Source organism: Psammomys obesus, unplaced genomic scaffold (assembly GCF_907164565.1).
Source record: "Psammomys obesus unplaced genomic scaffold, mPsaObe1.curated_primary_1811, whole genome shotgun sequence".
In the NCBI taxonomy this organism is placed as follows: domain Eukaryota; kingdom Metazoa; phylum Chordata; class Mammalia; order Rodentia; family Muridae; genus Psammomys; species Psammomys obesus.
The window spans coordinates 2,158,567-2,172,797 of NW_026596069.1; the positions used below are offsets into that span (position 1 = coordinate 2,158,567).

The following is a 14,231-nucleotide window of genomic DNA, read 5'->3' on the forward strand; positions in this document are numbered from 1 at the left end:
TTTTCCTTTATGAAATAGTAATATTAGATAGAGCTTGAATAATTACAGGTTTGTTTTTTGTTTTTGTTTTTGTTTTTGTAAGGCCATTATTACTTGAGAGTTCTTGGGTTTAGAATTGGTGAGTTAGAGATCTGTTTGGACTTTTTTTTTTTTTTTTTTTTTTTTTGGTAAGGGTTTCATTGTATATCTCTGGCTGGCCTGAAACTACCTGTACACCACAGACTGGCCTCCAAATCACAGATCTGTTATCCTGTGTTGCTTGGGTGCTGGGATTCTAAAGGCATGTGCCCGCCACAGCTGGCTAGTTGATTGAGGTAGGCTCTCATGTGGCACACAGTCGGGTCTTAGCCTGGCTGTGTAGCATAGGTTGACCTTGAATTACTGACGCCCTATCTCAGTTTCCTGAGTGCTGGGATTATTGACATGTGCCACCACACTTAGCTCCAGATGATTGTTGTTTGCAAATAAGTATCAAGAGGACAGGTTGGTGGCTGCATCGTAAATGGTGTTTGGTTTTGTTTTTTTTCCCGTATGAGTCTTATGCAACCCAGTTGACTTGGAATTCCTTGTGTAGCCAAGGCTTGCCTTGAGCTTCTGATTCTGTGGCCTCTCCTTTCCAGTATTGGTATTGTAGACATATACCACTATGCCTGGTTGACCTTCAGCTTTAATGTCTTGATGGTTATAAATCCATCTGTTAAGGAATTCTGTATGTTATCCTTCTTTAAATTACATTTTATTCTGATAGCTTTTTTAAAATTAAAATAAATGGCTTTTTAGGATAAACTAGCAGTGTGTGTATGTTTGGGTCATTGATTTCCTACATTTCCAAGATGTTTGACTCTTTAGAAATTGATGATGAAAACTTGATCAAATATTGATAGACTCCTAAAGTTTGCAGTGTATGCCTTGGTTATGATTTCTTTTGTGATAGAATTTTGTGGTCATCTTTTCTGTGATTTCTTTGAATGTATTGAACTATATGTCTATATGTATTGGGTCAGTATTTTTATATTTTTCAAGCATTAGAAAAATTGACTTTAAAATAGATTGTGCTTTATATTACATAGGATGATACTTAAATTAAGCAAGAGAGGAAATGTTGGATTCTGTTGTTTGCTCATGGATAGAAAAGATATTAGTATATTGAGCAAAATAGCTCCCAGAAACACAGTAGTGACGTGGGTTTTGAAATAGGGATGTATGTTTAATTATCAGTTGCTAATTGCTGGGATCTTTTCGAGAAAATATTTAATTTTTATGTGTGTGGGTGTATGTTTATGCACCATGAGCATGGCTGGTGCCTCAGAGGCCAGAAGGTGGTGTTGGATCTCCTGGAACTGGAGTCACATATGAATGTGAGCCTCCACATGGGTGCTGGGGGTCAAACCTGGGTACTGCAGGAGCAGTCAGTACTCTTAAAACCACTGAGCCATCTTTCCAGTCCTGTTTTCTTACTCATTAAAAAATACCTATTGATTAAAGTGGGTTACAAGTAACAAAAGTACAGATTTGTGAAGCTTGTTTTTCTTTAAGGAGTTTTGCTAAACTTCAGCTTGACTTGTTAGTAGAATTGATATTTCAAGGAAAGGAATATAGTCTCAAACACAGAGCAGTTGTGTTTAAATTGCTTTTACGTAAATACTTATGTCGCATTTACATATTTAAAGATACCTGTAAGCATGGCGATCTGGTAGAGCTTGGTTTTCATTTTAATTTTGGTAATTGAAGGAGGCCAAGTTTACTCAGCACTGTTTGGGAGTTTCATCCCATTAGCCCAGGTATTTAGTTGTTAAACTCTTCTGAAGGTAATAGGTAGTCTTATTCCTTGTCTGTGTTGAAATGAATAGGGAATGTTTGAGAAATGACTTGACAGAGTCAAGTGGACTTTGAATGGGCTCTTTAAATAAATGAAAATCCAGTAGGGTGGTTTGAAGGGGGAAGTGATAATTATGTTTCTTTATACGTTTGAGAAGGCAGGTAGCAGCATTCTCCATGTGGAGCCTGGAGAGCAGGCATTTCACAAGGCCCTAGAGAGGGGAATTACAACAGTCAAAGAAAGAAGAGATGTAAGTATGGGTCAGGGTTTTCATTAGTGAAGTTACGGCAGCTGTATAGGACAAGTTGAAGATAACTTAGAATACACAGGAATTGTTGAGCGGAGAAGGTCAAGTGGCAAGGTGAGGAACTTTAGATTAATGTGGAGTGAGAGGACGTTTTACTCCTTTATGTCCTCATTTGCTCTAAATAATTGAGTAATTGAGTCCGTTATTACTGGAGGAAGTTCCATTGGTTGTACTAGGAATTGGAATTCTTCTATAGAAACAGTGAATTTAAAAATAATTCTTTAATTTTTTTTATTTAATTTTTTCTCTGTGTGTGCGGTATGTATGTATGTATGTGTGTAGCTACAGGCCAGTATTGGGTGTTTTCCACTGTTGTGCCCTACCATGTGAGAGAGGGTCTCTCACTGAATCGGGTGCTTGCTGATTGGTTAGATTAGCTGTTGAGTGTGTGCTGGGGATGGATCTTCCTGACTCTATCCTCAGGGCTAAATTTCCCATGTCTGGCTTTTCTGTGGCATCTGCGGATCCAGATTGAGGTCCTGATGCTGTATTGTGTGCCAGTTGAGTCAACTGAGGAATCCAACTGAGCCATCTCCCCTTCTCCTAAAATTGCTTTATATTAGCTTGTATGTATGTGTGTTGTTATGCATATGTGGTCATGCATATGTGGTCATATGTACATGGGCACACTGTGCACAGGTGCATGCATGTGTGTATACCCATGTGTACAGAGGCCAGAGGTTAACATTGGTGTCTTGGTTACTTTGCACTTTGCATATTGTGGTAGGGTCTCTCACTTATACCCAGAGCTCACTGACTTGGGATAAGCTAGCTAGCTAGCTTGCTTTGGGAAGCCTGTCTCTTCGTCTTGAGCACTGGGATTGTGGGCAGACCGCCATTCTTACCTGGCTTTGTACAGAGCTTCTGGGAATCTGAACTCTACCTCCTACTTGCACTGTAAGCCCTTTACCCTCCAAGCTGTTCTCCCATTTAGAAAAGTGATACATGTTAAAATAGTATCTTTTAACTAAAATAGGTGGGCTGAATAAGAAGTCTGTTTAAATTAAAAATAATTCTAGATGCATTTATTGTGTATGTGTGTGATGTGGATATCAGTGCTTTGTGGAGGTCAGAGGACAACTTGGGGATGTTGTTTTGTTTTTTTTTTGTTTTTTTTTTCCTTCTATATAGGCTCTGCGGAACAAACTAAGGGACATCTAGACAGGCTTGATGATAATTGCCTTTATCGGCTGAGCTATCTGTCTAGCTCACTGCCCCTTCTTAAGTTTTTTTCATTACTGTTTTTTATGGGGTAGGTGAGGTACCACACTTATACGCACAACAAATTAAATGGAATCTGTTGTATATTTACAAATTGAAGCCATTTATTGTATTTTATTTTTATTTTTTAAGTATGGTAGGTTGTACCCAGAGTCTTGGGTATGCTAAGCAAGCAGCCAATCACTGAGCTGTATCCTCCAGTTATTAACTGTTGTTGAATTTTCATCTGACAAATGATACCAGTTATTGTTTAAAAGCTCCCACATGGGTTTGTATAGTCTTGTTTAAGTGGCCATGTTGATACCTTCGTGGGTGTAGTGCTTGACATTTCTAGGAGACACAGTCTCAGCAAACTTTCTGTTCCTCTGGCTTTTACAATCCCTGTGCCCTCTTCTCCAGTGCTGAGCAGAGCAGGAATTGTGTTACAAATGTATTGGATGGGGCTGGCACCACGGGGTCACCTGTTCTCTGCATTTTGATCAGTTGTGGTTTTCTGTAATGGACTCTCTCAGGCTAGTTTGACTAGACTGTGGCGCAGAATGTGCTGCTCAGTATTTTAATGACTAGTATTAACTTAAAAAGTTATCAGGTTATTTATACATAGTTTCTTGTTGGTGTAATTTCATTTTGAAACAGAGTAGCTCAGATTGGCCTAGAAGTCACCATGGAAGCCCAGGCAGGCTTAAACTGCTGTAGGTTTGTGCCACCATTATCTGACTGCTTCTTTTAGATAGCCTTAAAATACGTTCTTTAGCATTTTAGTGGTTTTTGTTATTTGTTTTGGGTAGTGATTATTTAATATAACCAGTTTGACGATGGAGACATTTTATAAATCTTAATAGAAAAATATAATTACAACTTTTGCTTAATAGTTAAAACCTAAGTTCTTTGGTTCAGGATTTTATTTTACATCTTTTTGAACAGTGATGGGGACTGAACTCAGTTCCTTGCAAATGCTAGGCAAGTATTCTACCACAGAGCTATGTCACTAGCTAGGGTTCCATTTTTTTTTTTTTCCATGAAAAAATGTAATCAGAAGTTATCTGACATTTTCCAACAATCTAAACCTTAAGCATCAATCCCTCTTTTTCTCCTCGATAGGGTTTCACTGTGTGTCTCTGGCTTGCCTAGAATTTACTATGTAGATCAGGCTGGCCTGGAACTTAGATCTGCCTCTCTCTGCCTCCTTAGTGCTGTGACTAAAGACAAGTGTGTCAGCCAGCCAAAAGCAACAAACACTTCAGTAATATTCTTCTTAACCTCCTATATATCCTAAGCTGGCCTCTAACTTCCTATGTAGGATGACCTTGAACTTTTAATTATTCTGCCTCTGTCTCCCAGTTATTGGGCTTACAGATGTGTTCCACCCAAGTTGGGATTTTTGTGCCCTCTTTTTTACATTTAATATTAAAATTGTTTGTTTATATACCTAGAAAATAGAGAAAGGAATCGGAAATCTTTCATGTTAGATTTATAAAAGTAGTTAGAAGATGAAGCTTTAAAAGAAAATTTTTTTGATACAGGTCTTAATGTGTCCTGGCCAACTGGAACTTGCAGTGAACATACTGTTGTCTTTCCAGTGCTGGGATTGCAGGCATGTGCTGCCATGCCCAGCAAAAATGAAACAGCCTTATTGTTATATGCAGGCTTTTTTATAGATTGTAACATTATATTCCTATTTATCCTGCATCAAAATGCTGTGTGACATAAAAAGTTACATTTGTCATATATACATATATATACTTGTGTATTTTTATTGTTATTTAGTTTTGTAGTCCTGGGGATTGAACCTGTGGCATTGTGCATGTTGGGTAAATGTTTTCCCTATTCTATAGTTTTATTTTGATATTAAAAAGTTGGTATTTTATATGAGGATTGGTATTAGGAAATGAAATTTAAGATTAGTTACTTGCATGAACAATATATTTTTTAGAGTAATGTATTTTAGATAAGCTTTATTAAATTTAATCCTGAAATTCCTTTTTATGTAGGTTAATGAACTTTCTGAGGAAGAAGAGGAAGATGAAAAGCTGGAACATATAGACGAGCTTCCAGAAGAAAGTGTAGACAAGTCAGATGGCATGCCTGAAGTGTTGCAGCTCAGGATGACTGAAAACATCCTGGAATCAGACAGTGTTACAGCATCAACAAGGTAAAGGCTTCAGTTGAGTCAGGTTTAGCTTTTGAGCATTTAGTTTCACTGTGAACTCAAGCACCAAGAGCCATGCTTATGAAGCTGAGCTGGGGCTGTAGCTAGTGTGGAGTTTGCCCAGCATGCACACAGCCCTGCATACTGAAGAGGGGGGGGAGAGAGAGAAAGAAAGAAAGAAAGAAAGAAAGAAAGAAAGAAAGAAAGAGAAAAGAAAAAAGAAAGAAAGGGAAAGAATTCTGTCTGGATGTGGTGGCATGTTCCTGTAATCTGCGCATTTGGGAGACAGAGACAGGAGGATCTCTTCAAACAGGAGGCAAGGTCACACAGGCTATATATAGAAGATCCTTTCTCACGGAAGAGAAAACCCAAACATTTGAGTATAAAAAAGAGCAAGAAGAAAACTAAATGCTGTTAAGGAGTTTTCATTTGCCATTGTCATGCTTTTCTTCAGAAATGAAGCTTTGTGTATATTTTTTTTTCTTAAAATTTGTTTCCATATTAGCTAATTAGCTTGTTGGGTAAGGTTTTAGAACTTTTGAAACAGAATTTCTAGAGACAGTAGTACTGTCTTTTCCTGCTGCTGTGACAAAACATGACCAGAGAAGGTAGCTAGCTTTTAAAGGAAACCATTTAATTGGGCTTATGGTTTGTTGGAGTCAGTGATGGTGGAGGAAAGCATGGTGGCAGGAAGAGCTGAGAACTCACATCTTGATCCAGAAGCAAGAGGCAAAGAGCCAGTGAGCAAGCAAGTGAGTGAGCATTGGAGAGAAAGCAAGAGATCATGAGCACACTGGGAATGGCTTCGGTCTTGTGAAATCTCAAGTCTCTTTTGAAGCCTATCTGTAATGATACGCCTCTTCCAATAAGGCCACACTTCCCAGTTCTTCTCAGGACAGTTTCACCAGTTCAGGTCCAAGTATTCAAACACAGGAGCTTATGGGGACTAATCATCAAATTGCCACATTGACTTTTTAAATAGTTTATTTTTAAATTATGTGTGTGTGGGTATGTATTCATGATTACAGTATTTATGGAGGACAGAAGGAGGCTATCATACCCCCTTGAGCAGGAGTTCGAGGCTTCTGTAAACTGCCTGACCTGGGTGCTGGAAGAGCAATATGTGACGTGCTCTTGCTGAGCCATCTCTCCAGCCTCTTGAATTGATTTGTTTTTGTAGCTTCTAGGGTAGGTTGGGCTGTAATGGCACAAGGACAGAACTGTAAGCTTTATGATACTGCTGGTCAATTTTTGCCTTTTAAAAGTTTATTTTGTGTGATGTGTGTTCTATGTTCCCTCTCTTGTTTTCTGTGTGTATGAGTGTTTTGCATACATATATGTATATGTGCCATGTTCATGCTTGGTGCCCATGGAAGTCAGAAGAGGACAAATGAACTATAGAGTCATGTAACTAATAATGCTCCATTTTACTGGCGACATCCCCACCTTTTTTGACTTTGACTCTTGGGTAATATTCCTTTAGTCATTTTCTTCTGGCGTTTTTATTTTTGTTGTTGTTGTTTTCAAGTGTTCTAAGTCACATTTTCCCCTGAGCCTCTGCAGTTTCTTTTAATTTAGATATGTAGCCATCTAGATATTTGCTTAGTTCTTTCAATTTTTTTTGTAATGTTACTTTTCAGTGATGACTCTCCATCCTTTTTTTAATTGTATTTTTCTGTCTTGTCTGTAATGGTTGTAGTAACCTAACTGCTGCAGTTTGGATTTTGTTGTTGTTGTTATTGTTGTTTGTTTTTTGTTTTTTGAGACAAGAGTTTCTCTGTGTAGCCTTGGCTGTCCTGGACTCACTTTGTAGACCATGCTGGCCTCAAACTCACAGTGAACTGTGTGTCTCTGCATCCCCAAGTGCTAGGATCACAGGCGTGCACACTAGCTAAAGATTTATTTATTATGTATACAGTATTCTGCCTGCCTGCATGCCTGCAGGCCAGAAGAAGGCACCAGATCTCATTATAGATAGTCATGAGCCACCATGTGGTTGCTGGGAATTGAACTCAACACCTACCTCTGGAAGAGCAGCCAGTGCTCTTCACCTCTGAGCCACCTCTCCAACCCCTTGCACTTTGGATCTTTAATGCCCCTCTGAGGCCTTTTTTAAAGTTGTGTTCTCCAGAGTGGTATTGGGATGCAATGAAAGCTTTAAGAGATAAGATCTAGTGGTTTTCTTAAGCTATTAAGAACTCCTGAATGGGATTTTGTGATCCTTTTCCCTTCTTTTTCTTTGCTTCTTGGCCATGAGGCTAACAGTCTTTGCTCACTTTTGCTTTGATATGCCACATTACCACTGGACTGGAACAATATAGCTAGCCACTCATGGCTTAAAGCTTTCAAAACAAGGAACTAAAATAAGCATCTCTTTTTAAGTTGGCTTTCTCCAGTGTTTCCTTACAGTGATAGAAAGCTGATTAAAATGTGTGACATATGTTAATTACTGCTGTCTTCCAGCACTGGAATGCAGAGCATGTAGCAACAGAATTTTGTTTACTTACCTTTTTTACTTATTGTGTGTTACATGCCTGTGTGTATATCTTTGTGCGGTTGTCTCAGCTGTGAGCCTCTCATTGAACCTAGATCCTGTTTAGGCTAACCTGGCTAAGACTCTTAAGACTCCCTGCCCCCTCCCCTTCTTCCACAGTGCAGGGTCATAGGTCCATACTTTGTCAACTTTTACAGGAGTACTGGGGGTCCAGACTCAGGTTCTCATTTTCGCAAGTATTTTACCCAGTGAACCATCTTCCCACTTCTACTTTTATATTTATATTTATAGCATTAGAATAGTGTCTGCTACTGCCATTGTACCTGAAACTTGTATGTGACTTCATATAAACTCAGTATTTAACTAGGACAAACACTATTATATGTAGGAGTATGCGTTTGTAAAGGAAATTGTTGGAGCACAATAGTTTTATGAGAATTCTTACAAGGTTTGTTAGCATTCAGGGAAGAGTAAAAGTAAATGTAGCAGATTTAATCTAACTTAACAAGAGGAAAATATTTTTACGAGGATGTGTTTTTTTTAACAAGTAAACATTTTGTTAACAACATTGATGGAATGTAGAAAGCTGGACTGGAATTGTTCAGAAGAGAGCAGTATACAGCACTTGCAGGCTCCTCACACAGATCCAGTGTCTGTGCCATCTTCTGTCAGGCTGAGTTCATGGGGCTGAACAGTGGCTCTGATGACAGCAGAGAGATGCTGCCTCTAATCTTAGCATCCCGGAAGTTGAGGCAGGCAGGCAGATTGCCAGTTTGAGGTCAGCTGGACTACATGGTAGGATCCTGTTTCAAGACAAACATACACCCCATTCAGCCTTAAATAAGTAAAGATTTCTGAATTGCTTGTTTACTTTGAAATGTGGACTTTGAAATGTAGTCCAGGATGGCTCCAAACTCTTGTGTAGCCTACGATTACCTTGAATTTTTGAACTCCCATGTGCCAGAATTACAGACTTGTGCTTCTGCACCCAAACTGTGCCATGATAGATACTTGCTTATTTCAAAGGCCTGATCTGATTTTTAAAAAATCTTACTAGGGTTGTTGCTGCTGCTGCTGCTACTAATGCCAGTGATGGTAACATAAAGTGTTCAAAACCTGTGGCCGGTACTACTGCAGATAGTGAAGTCATGCAGCAAGATTTTGTATTTGAGGACCAGAAAAATAATCAGGTAAGAAATTCTAGAAGCATCATTCTGATTGTTCACATGCTCCTTTGATAGTGAAAGTTAAAGTTGCATTTGAATAATTTTGCTGACATACTTGTCTCTGTTGTAATCACTAGGGCTATACATTCTATGTAGAATTTAAGACTCGTGTCAGATAGAATTAAGTGTAAAACACCTTATTTTTTATTTTTTAAAAATCTTTTGTGTGTGTTTGTGTGGGAATGTAAGCTTATGAATGCCGTGGTACATGTGTAGAGTCCCCGAGGACAGTTTATGCATTCAGTCTTCTTTGAGACAGGATGTATTGTTGAGCTGCTTGCATACACCAGACAATTTGGCTCAGGAGCTTCTGAAGGTCCACCTGTCCTCCACAGCCCATTTTGCTGTAGGCACCGGGATTGCAGATTTTACTGCAGTACTTCATGTGGGTTCAGGATTTAAACCCAGCTCCTTGTGCTTGTGTGGTAAGCATTTGTATCCAGTTAGCAGTTCCCTATTCCAAGTGCCTTTTTGTTCTAGGCAGGGTCTTACTGTAGAACTCTCTGTGTAGACTTCCTGAGTACTGAGATTAAAGGTGTATGCCACCATGCCCTGCATCAAACATATTTTGAAAGTATTTCTTGGGAAGGAAGCCTATGACAGCATGTGAGGTAGGTAGTGGTATTGCAGTTGAGCTTTAGTAGTTTCAAAGCTTTCTGTATTTCTTCGTACTTCTGAAGAACTTAGTATGGTATTTTTTTCTCTTTTCCCTTTATAGTTCTTAGTTGAAATAGACCCTTGTAACAAAAGACAAATTTAAATACATTTTTTGTTAACGTTTCTTTTTTTTTTATGTCCTAATCCCTCCCTTCCCCGCTTTTGTTAACTTCTTCTGTGTATGGGTGTTTTGCATGTACCACATGTATGCTTAGTGGAGGACCAAAGGCCAAAAGAGGAGGCATTGGCTCCCCTGGGACTGGAGTTAAAATTGAGTTGCCAAGTAGAGTCTGAGGGATTGAGCCCAGGCCTCTAGAGAGAGTAGCCAGTGCTCTTAACTGCTAAACCATTTCTCTAGCCTCTCCTTTTGTTTTTTTAAAGACAGGAATCTCAATATATAACCCTAGCTGGCCTGGAACTAACAGTGATTAGCTTGCCTTTCTCTCCTGAATGCTGGGATTAAAGGAGTGGGCCTCCACACTGTCAACAAAAAGACACATTAAACACAAAAACAAGCTTAATACATTATACCTCAAGGGAATTGGAGGTAAAACTAATTCTCTAAAGGATGGCTTAACCATCACCAATATCCAGGGATATTGGTGTGTAGCAGATGATCAGGAAATGCATTTGAGTCCAAAAAAGAAAAAAAAAAAAAAAGGTATTTAGTTCTGTTATGACAGTGATAGAAACCGTAGTGATACAGCCATCTTTCTCTCTTCCTGGTAGAGGAGTTATTGGAAACCTGACATGTTTCAGACATGTTTTTATAGTCATTGCTGACCTGCAGAGCTGAGCCTACAGCAGAGAGCAGCACTTGTGAGATGCATTTATCTTTGGTTCTCTGCTCTTTGGCTAAGAGACTATCTTTTACCTAGTATTTCTCGGGCTATAAACTTAGATTCAAGCTACATGTTGGTTCACCAATATGTTGTGATAATTTTAAAAGATGTGGCCTAATAAATGTTTACTATTAGGCTATAATTATTACGATGGTATTCTCTAACTTGCTATCAACCAAAGACACAGACACCTGTTGTAATTTATAAAATAGCATTTACCTGGGGCATTGTAGATAGTAATCCTCTAAACTAACTTTACCTCCCAGCCCTAATCTCGAGCTACCTCCCATCCATGGTCCCAAAATATTTAGTAATGTTCTTCATCTCCTCCGTCCATGCTGATCTGGCCATGTGCTTCTTCCCCATGCTAACCCATGGTGCTGGTCTGTTTCCTTCTTCTCCGATCCTCTCTTGCCTAATGTACAAAGTTTTTTTTGTTTTTTTTTTTGTAATTAAAACTTAGCAGTGTACATTTAACCCAGTTTAGTGGTGAGTTCTTTGGCCTTTGCCTTTTTCAGCTTGGCAATGAGAGCCACAGGTTTAGGACCCAGGTCGTTGCCTCCCCAGTGGCAGCAGATCTCATCATATCTGTCATTGTAATTGGTCCTGATAGCTCCCAGCAGCTTAGCCAGAGCACCCTTGTCTTCCGAGTTAACCTGTGTGAAGGCGACAGTGGTGCGAGTCTTCCTGTGGACCAGCCTGGCCTCTCCCTTGATGATGCAGTAGGGACCCCATCTTTCCACACAAGGCAGGCAGGAGAACCACCAGCTCAATGGGGTCTACACAGGGGCAGTCACCGCTGTCTGAGGCTTCTTGTTCTCCATGAAGGTGGTGACTGTACCGACCCCTGCTCGAAGGACAGGTGCTCTCCTAGTTGACGTCCCCTTTCCCAGCAGCTTTCTTCTCAGCGCGGGCCAGCGGCCTCTGCTTCTTCTCCTGCTTTGTCTCTGGCCTGTACTTGTGGGCAAGCATAAGCAGCTGGGTAGATGTTTGCTGGTCCAGGGCCTGGGTGAACTGGTTAATGGCAGGAGGAACTTTGCTGCAGCAGCCTAATGTGGTGGGGCCATTTGACGAAGTATGTGAGATCTGGGTTAGATATCTTGCCCAATGTGGAAGTTCTTGGGCTTCTTCTCAAACAAAGTATTGACCACCTTTTGGGCCTCCTGTTTTTTTCACAATGGCAGGGGCCAGGGCGGGGCCACAGCCACCTTCTTCCCCTTGGCCGCCTTTCTTTTGGGCATCTTGCTGGGCTGGAAGAGTGCAAAGGTTTTTTACTAAGCAAATGAAATTGTACAGAAAGAAGTTGGGGATATTTAAGATATTCAAAAGAAGTAACCAGCCAGAATACTTAAGCAGAAATAGGTCGGTGGAGATGGGGAGAAGTAGAACTAAGTAAGGGGGAAGCAATAATTGTGGATGGCTAAGGAATAGGTAATGAATAGGAATGACTAGGAATGCCTCCCAAGCTTTAATTCGCTCTTGGCAGCCAGCCCTGACACCATTGCTGTGATGGACCTACTAACTATTTTAACGCAGAAGATAAAATGAGAAGGAAGTTCATTTCATAGAGTAGGGTTGCCTAGCAAAGCCCTTTGTCCATCCCCAGCACCACAAGCCTCTGCACACTGGTGTGCGCCTGCAGTTCCAGCCCTAAGAGGGAGGCAGGAGTATCAAAAGCTCAGAGTCATTCTCAGCTCCATAGGGAAATCTAGGCCACCCTAGGATACACGAGACTCTATTTCAGAGAAGCAAACAAACAAAGACCACAAAGCCAAGTGTGGTAGCACACACTTGTCCCAGAACTTGAAAGGTGAATTTAAAACTAGCCTGGGCTATGTCCTGAGTTCTAGAATAGCCTGAACTACAGAGTAAGACCCTGTCCTAAAAATAACAACAGGGCCTGGTGAGATAGGGGTTAAGAGCACTTTGCCTTTGCAGAGGACTGCGGGTCAGTACTAGTGCCCACATGGGTCATAGTCATCCATAAAACTTTAGTTCCAAGAGTCCAGCACTCACTTCCAACTTGCAAAAGCACCAGGCACTAATGTTTTACACATACGTACCAGAAGGCAAAACATGTTTTTAAATTGGTGTGCTTGTGTGTATGCATTCTTTTTTTATTTTTATTTTTTTAAGCTTTTTGAGATAGGGTTTCTCTGTGTAGCCCTGGCTGTCCTGGACTCGCTTTGTAGACCAGGCTGGCCTGGAACTCGCAGAGATCTGCCTGCTCCTGCCCCTCTGAGTGCTGGGATTATAGGCGTGCACCACTGCCATATAGGGCTTAATTTCTGTTCTGTCACTCTTGCTGTCTGCTGTGGAATCTGGGCTTCTAAGGCTTATAGCTATTTCTTTTTTTCTGTATAATTTGCTTTCCCACACTGCTGAAACTTGCCTGTGAGTCTGCCTTTCTCAGCAGGGGACAGAGGCCTGTCAGCTCTAGGTCCTGTCCTGATTCTTCATGCTTTGACCTAATTCCTAGAAACTTGGAGAATGTATAGCTACACTCTTGGTAACGTTTGAGTTTTAGCTCATTGGTTCTCTCACACTGAGTTTCTTTATCTCTTAAAAATTAAGAATTACTGAAAATCTTAGATATTTTGTTTAGATGGGTATATTAGTATTTGTCATATTAGAAGTAAAATTAATTATTTTAAAAATAATTTATTAAAATAAATTCATAATTATTTTTGTTTTGTATATATGGGTGTTTTGCCTTCTTTCCTGTATGCACCATATGTTTGTAGTGTTTTTGGAGGCCAGAGGAGGGTATCAAATCCCTTGGAACTGGAGTTACAGATGTGCCATATGTATTCTGTGAATCGAACCCCACCCCTTTGTTTGCAGGAGCAAAAGAGCTCCTAACCATTGAGGCACCTCTCCAGTCCCCTGTTCATGATATTAATAGGGTTGTTTTCCTCTCCTTCCTTTCTTTCCTCACTTCCTCTTTGAAGTAAGGTATTACTCTGTTGCTCTGTTTACTGTGAATTTATGCCCAGATTTAGCCCGTTATACTCCCCTGAATAGTTGGGACTGAGTTCCTTCATGTTTGGATCCATAAAACCAACCATCCCTGCCTTCCTCCCTCCATGTGTGGGAGCATATGCATATGGAGATGAAAGATTCACATCAAGTCTCCTCCTCATTACCCAGCCTTATTTTTTGAGCCAGAATCTCTCACTGAACCTCAAAGCTTACCACTTGGGTTGATTTCCTAGCCAGTAAGCCCATGGATCCTCTTGTCTCAGCGCCTCACCACTGCTGGGATTATAGGTGTGTCTGCTGGCACGGCTTTTTCATGTAGGTGCACAGGTCTTCATGCTTGCAGAGAAGCACTCAGTTGTCTAAACTGTTTCCCTAGATACCACTGTTTTTTTGTTGTTGTTGTTGTTTGTTTGTTTGTTTGTTTTAGTAAACAGCTGTTCTCATAATGTTTTAATTTGGGGGATTGCATTGTTGTATGCTTAAAAATATAATTAATGCCTGCCTAGAGGACAGATGGAGTCTCATTTGCTTTGT

At 40.2% G+C, this 14,231-nt stretch overlaps 1 protein-coding gene across 6 annotated transcripts in view; it reads left to right on the forward strand.

The window, feature by feature from the left end:
* The window catches only part of Fam13b (family with sequence similarity 13 member B), a 69,499-nt gene that overhangs the window by 27,104 nt on the left and 28,164 nt on the right, over positions 1 to 14,231 (forward strand). For all 6 annotated transcript variants that reach the window (XM_055625281.1, XM_055625280.1, XM_055625279.1 and 3 more), the window contains 2 exons: positions 5,339 to 5,499; positions 9,048 to 9,180. In XM_055625281.1, the coding sequence (XP_055481256.1) occupies positions 5,339 to 5,499; positions 9,048 to 9,180 (294 nt within the window). The remainder of the gene's footprint in view (positions 1 to 5,338; positions 5,500 to 9,047; positions 9,181 to 14,231) is intronic.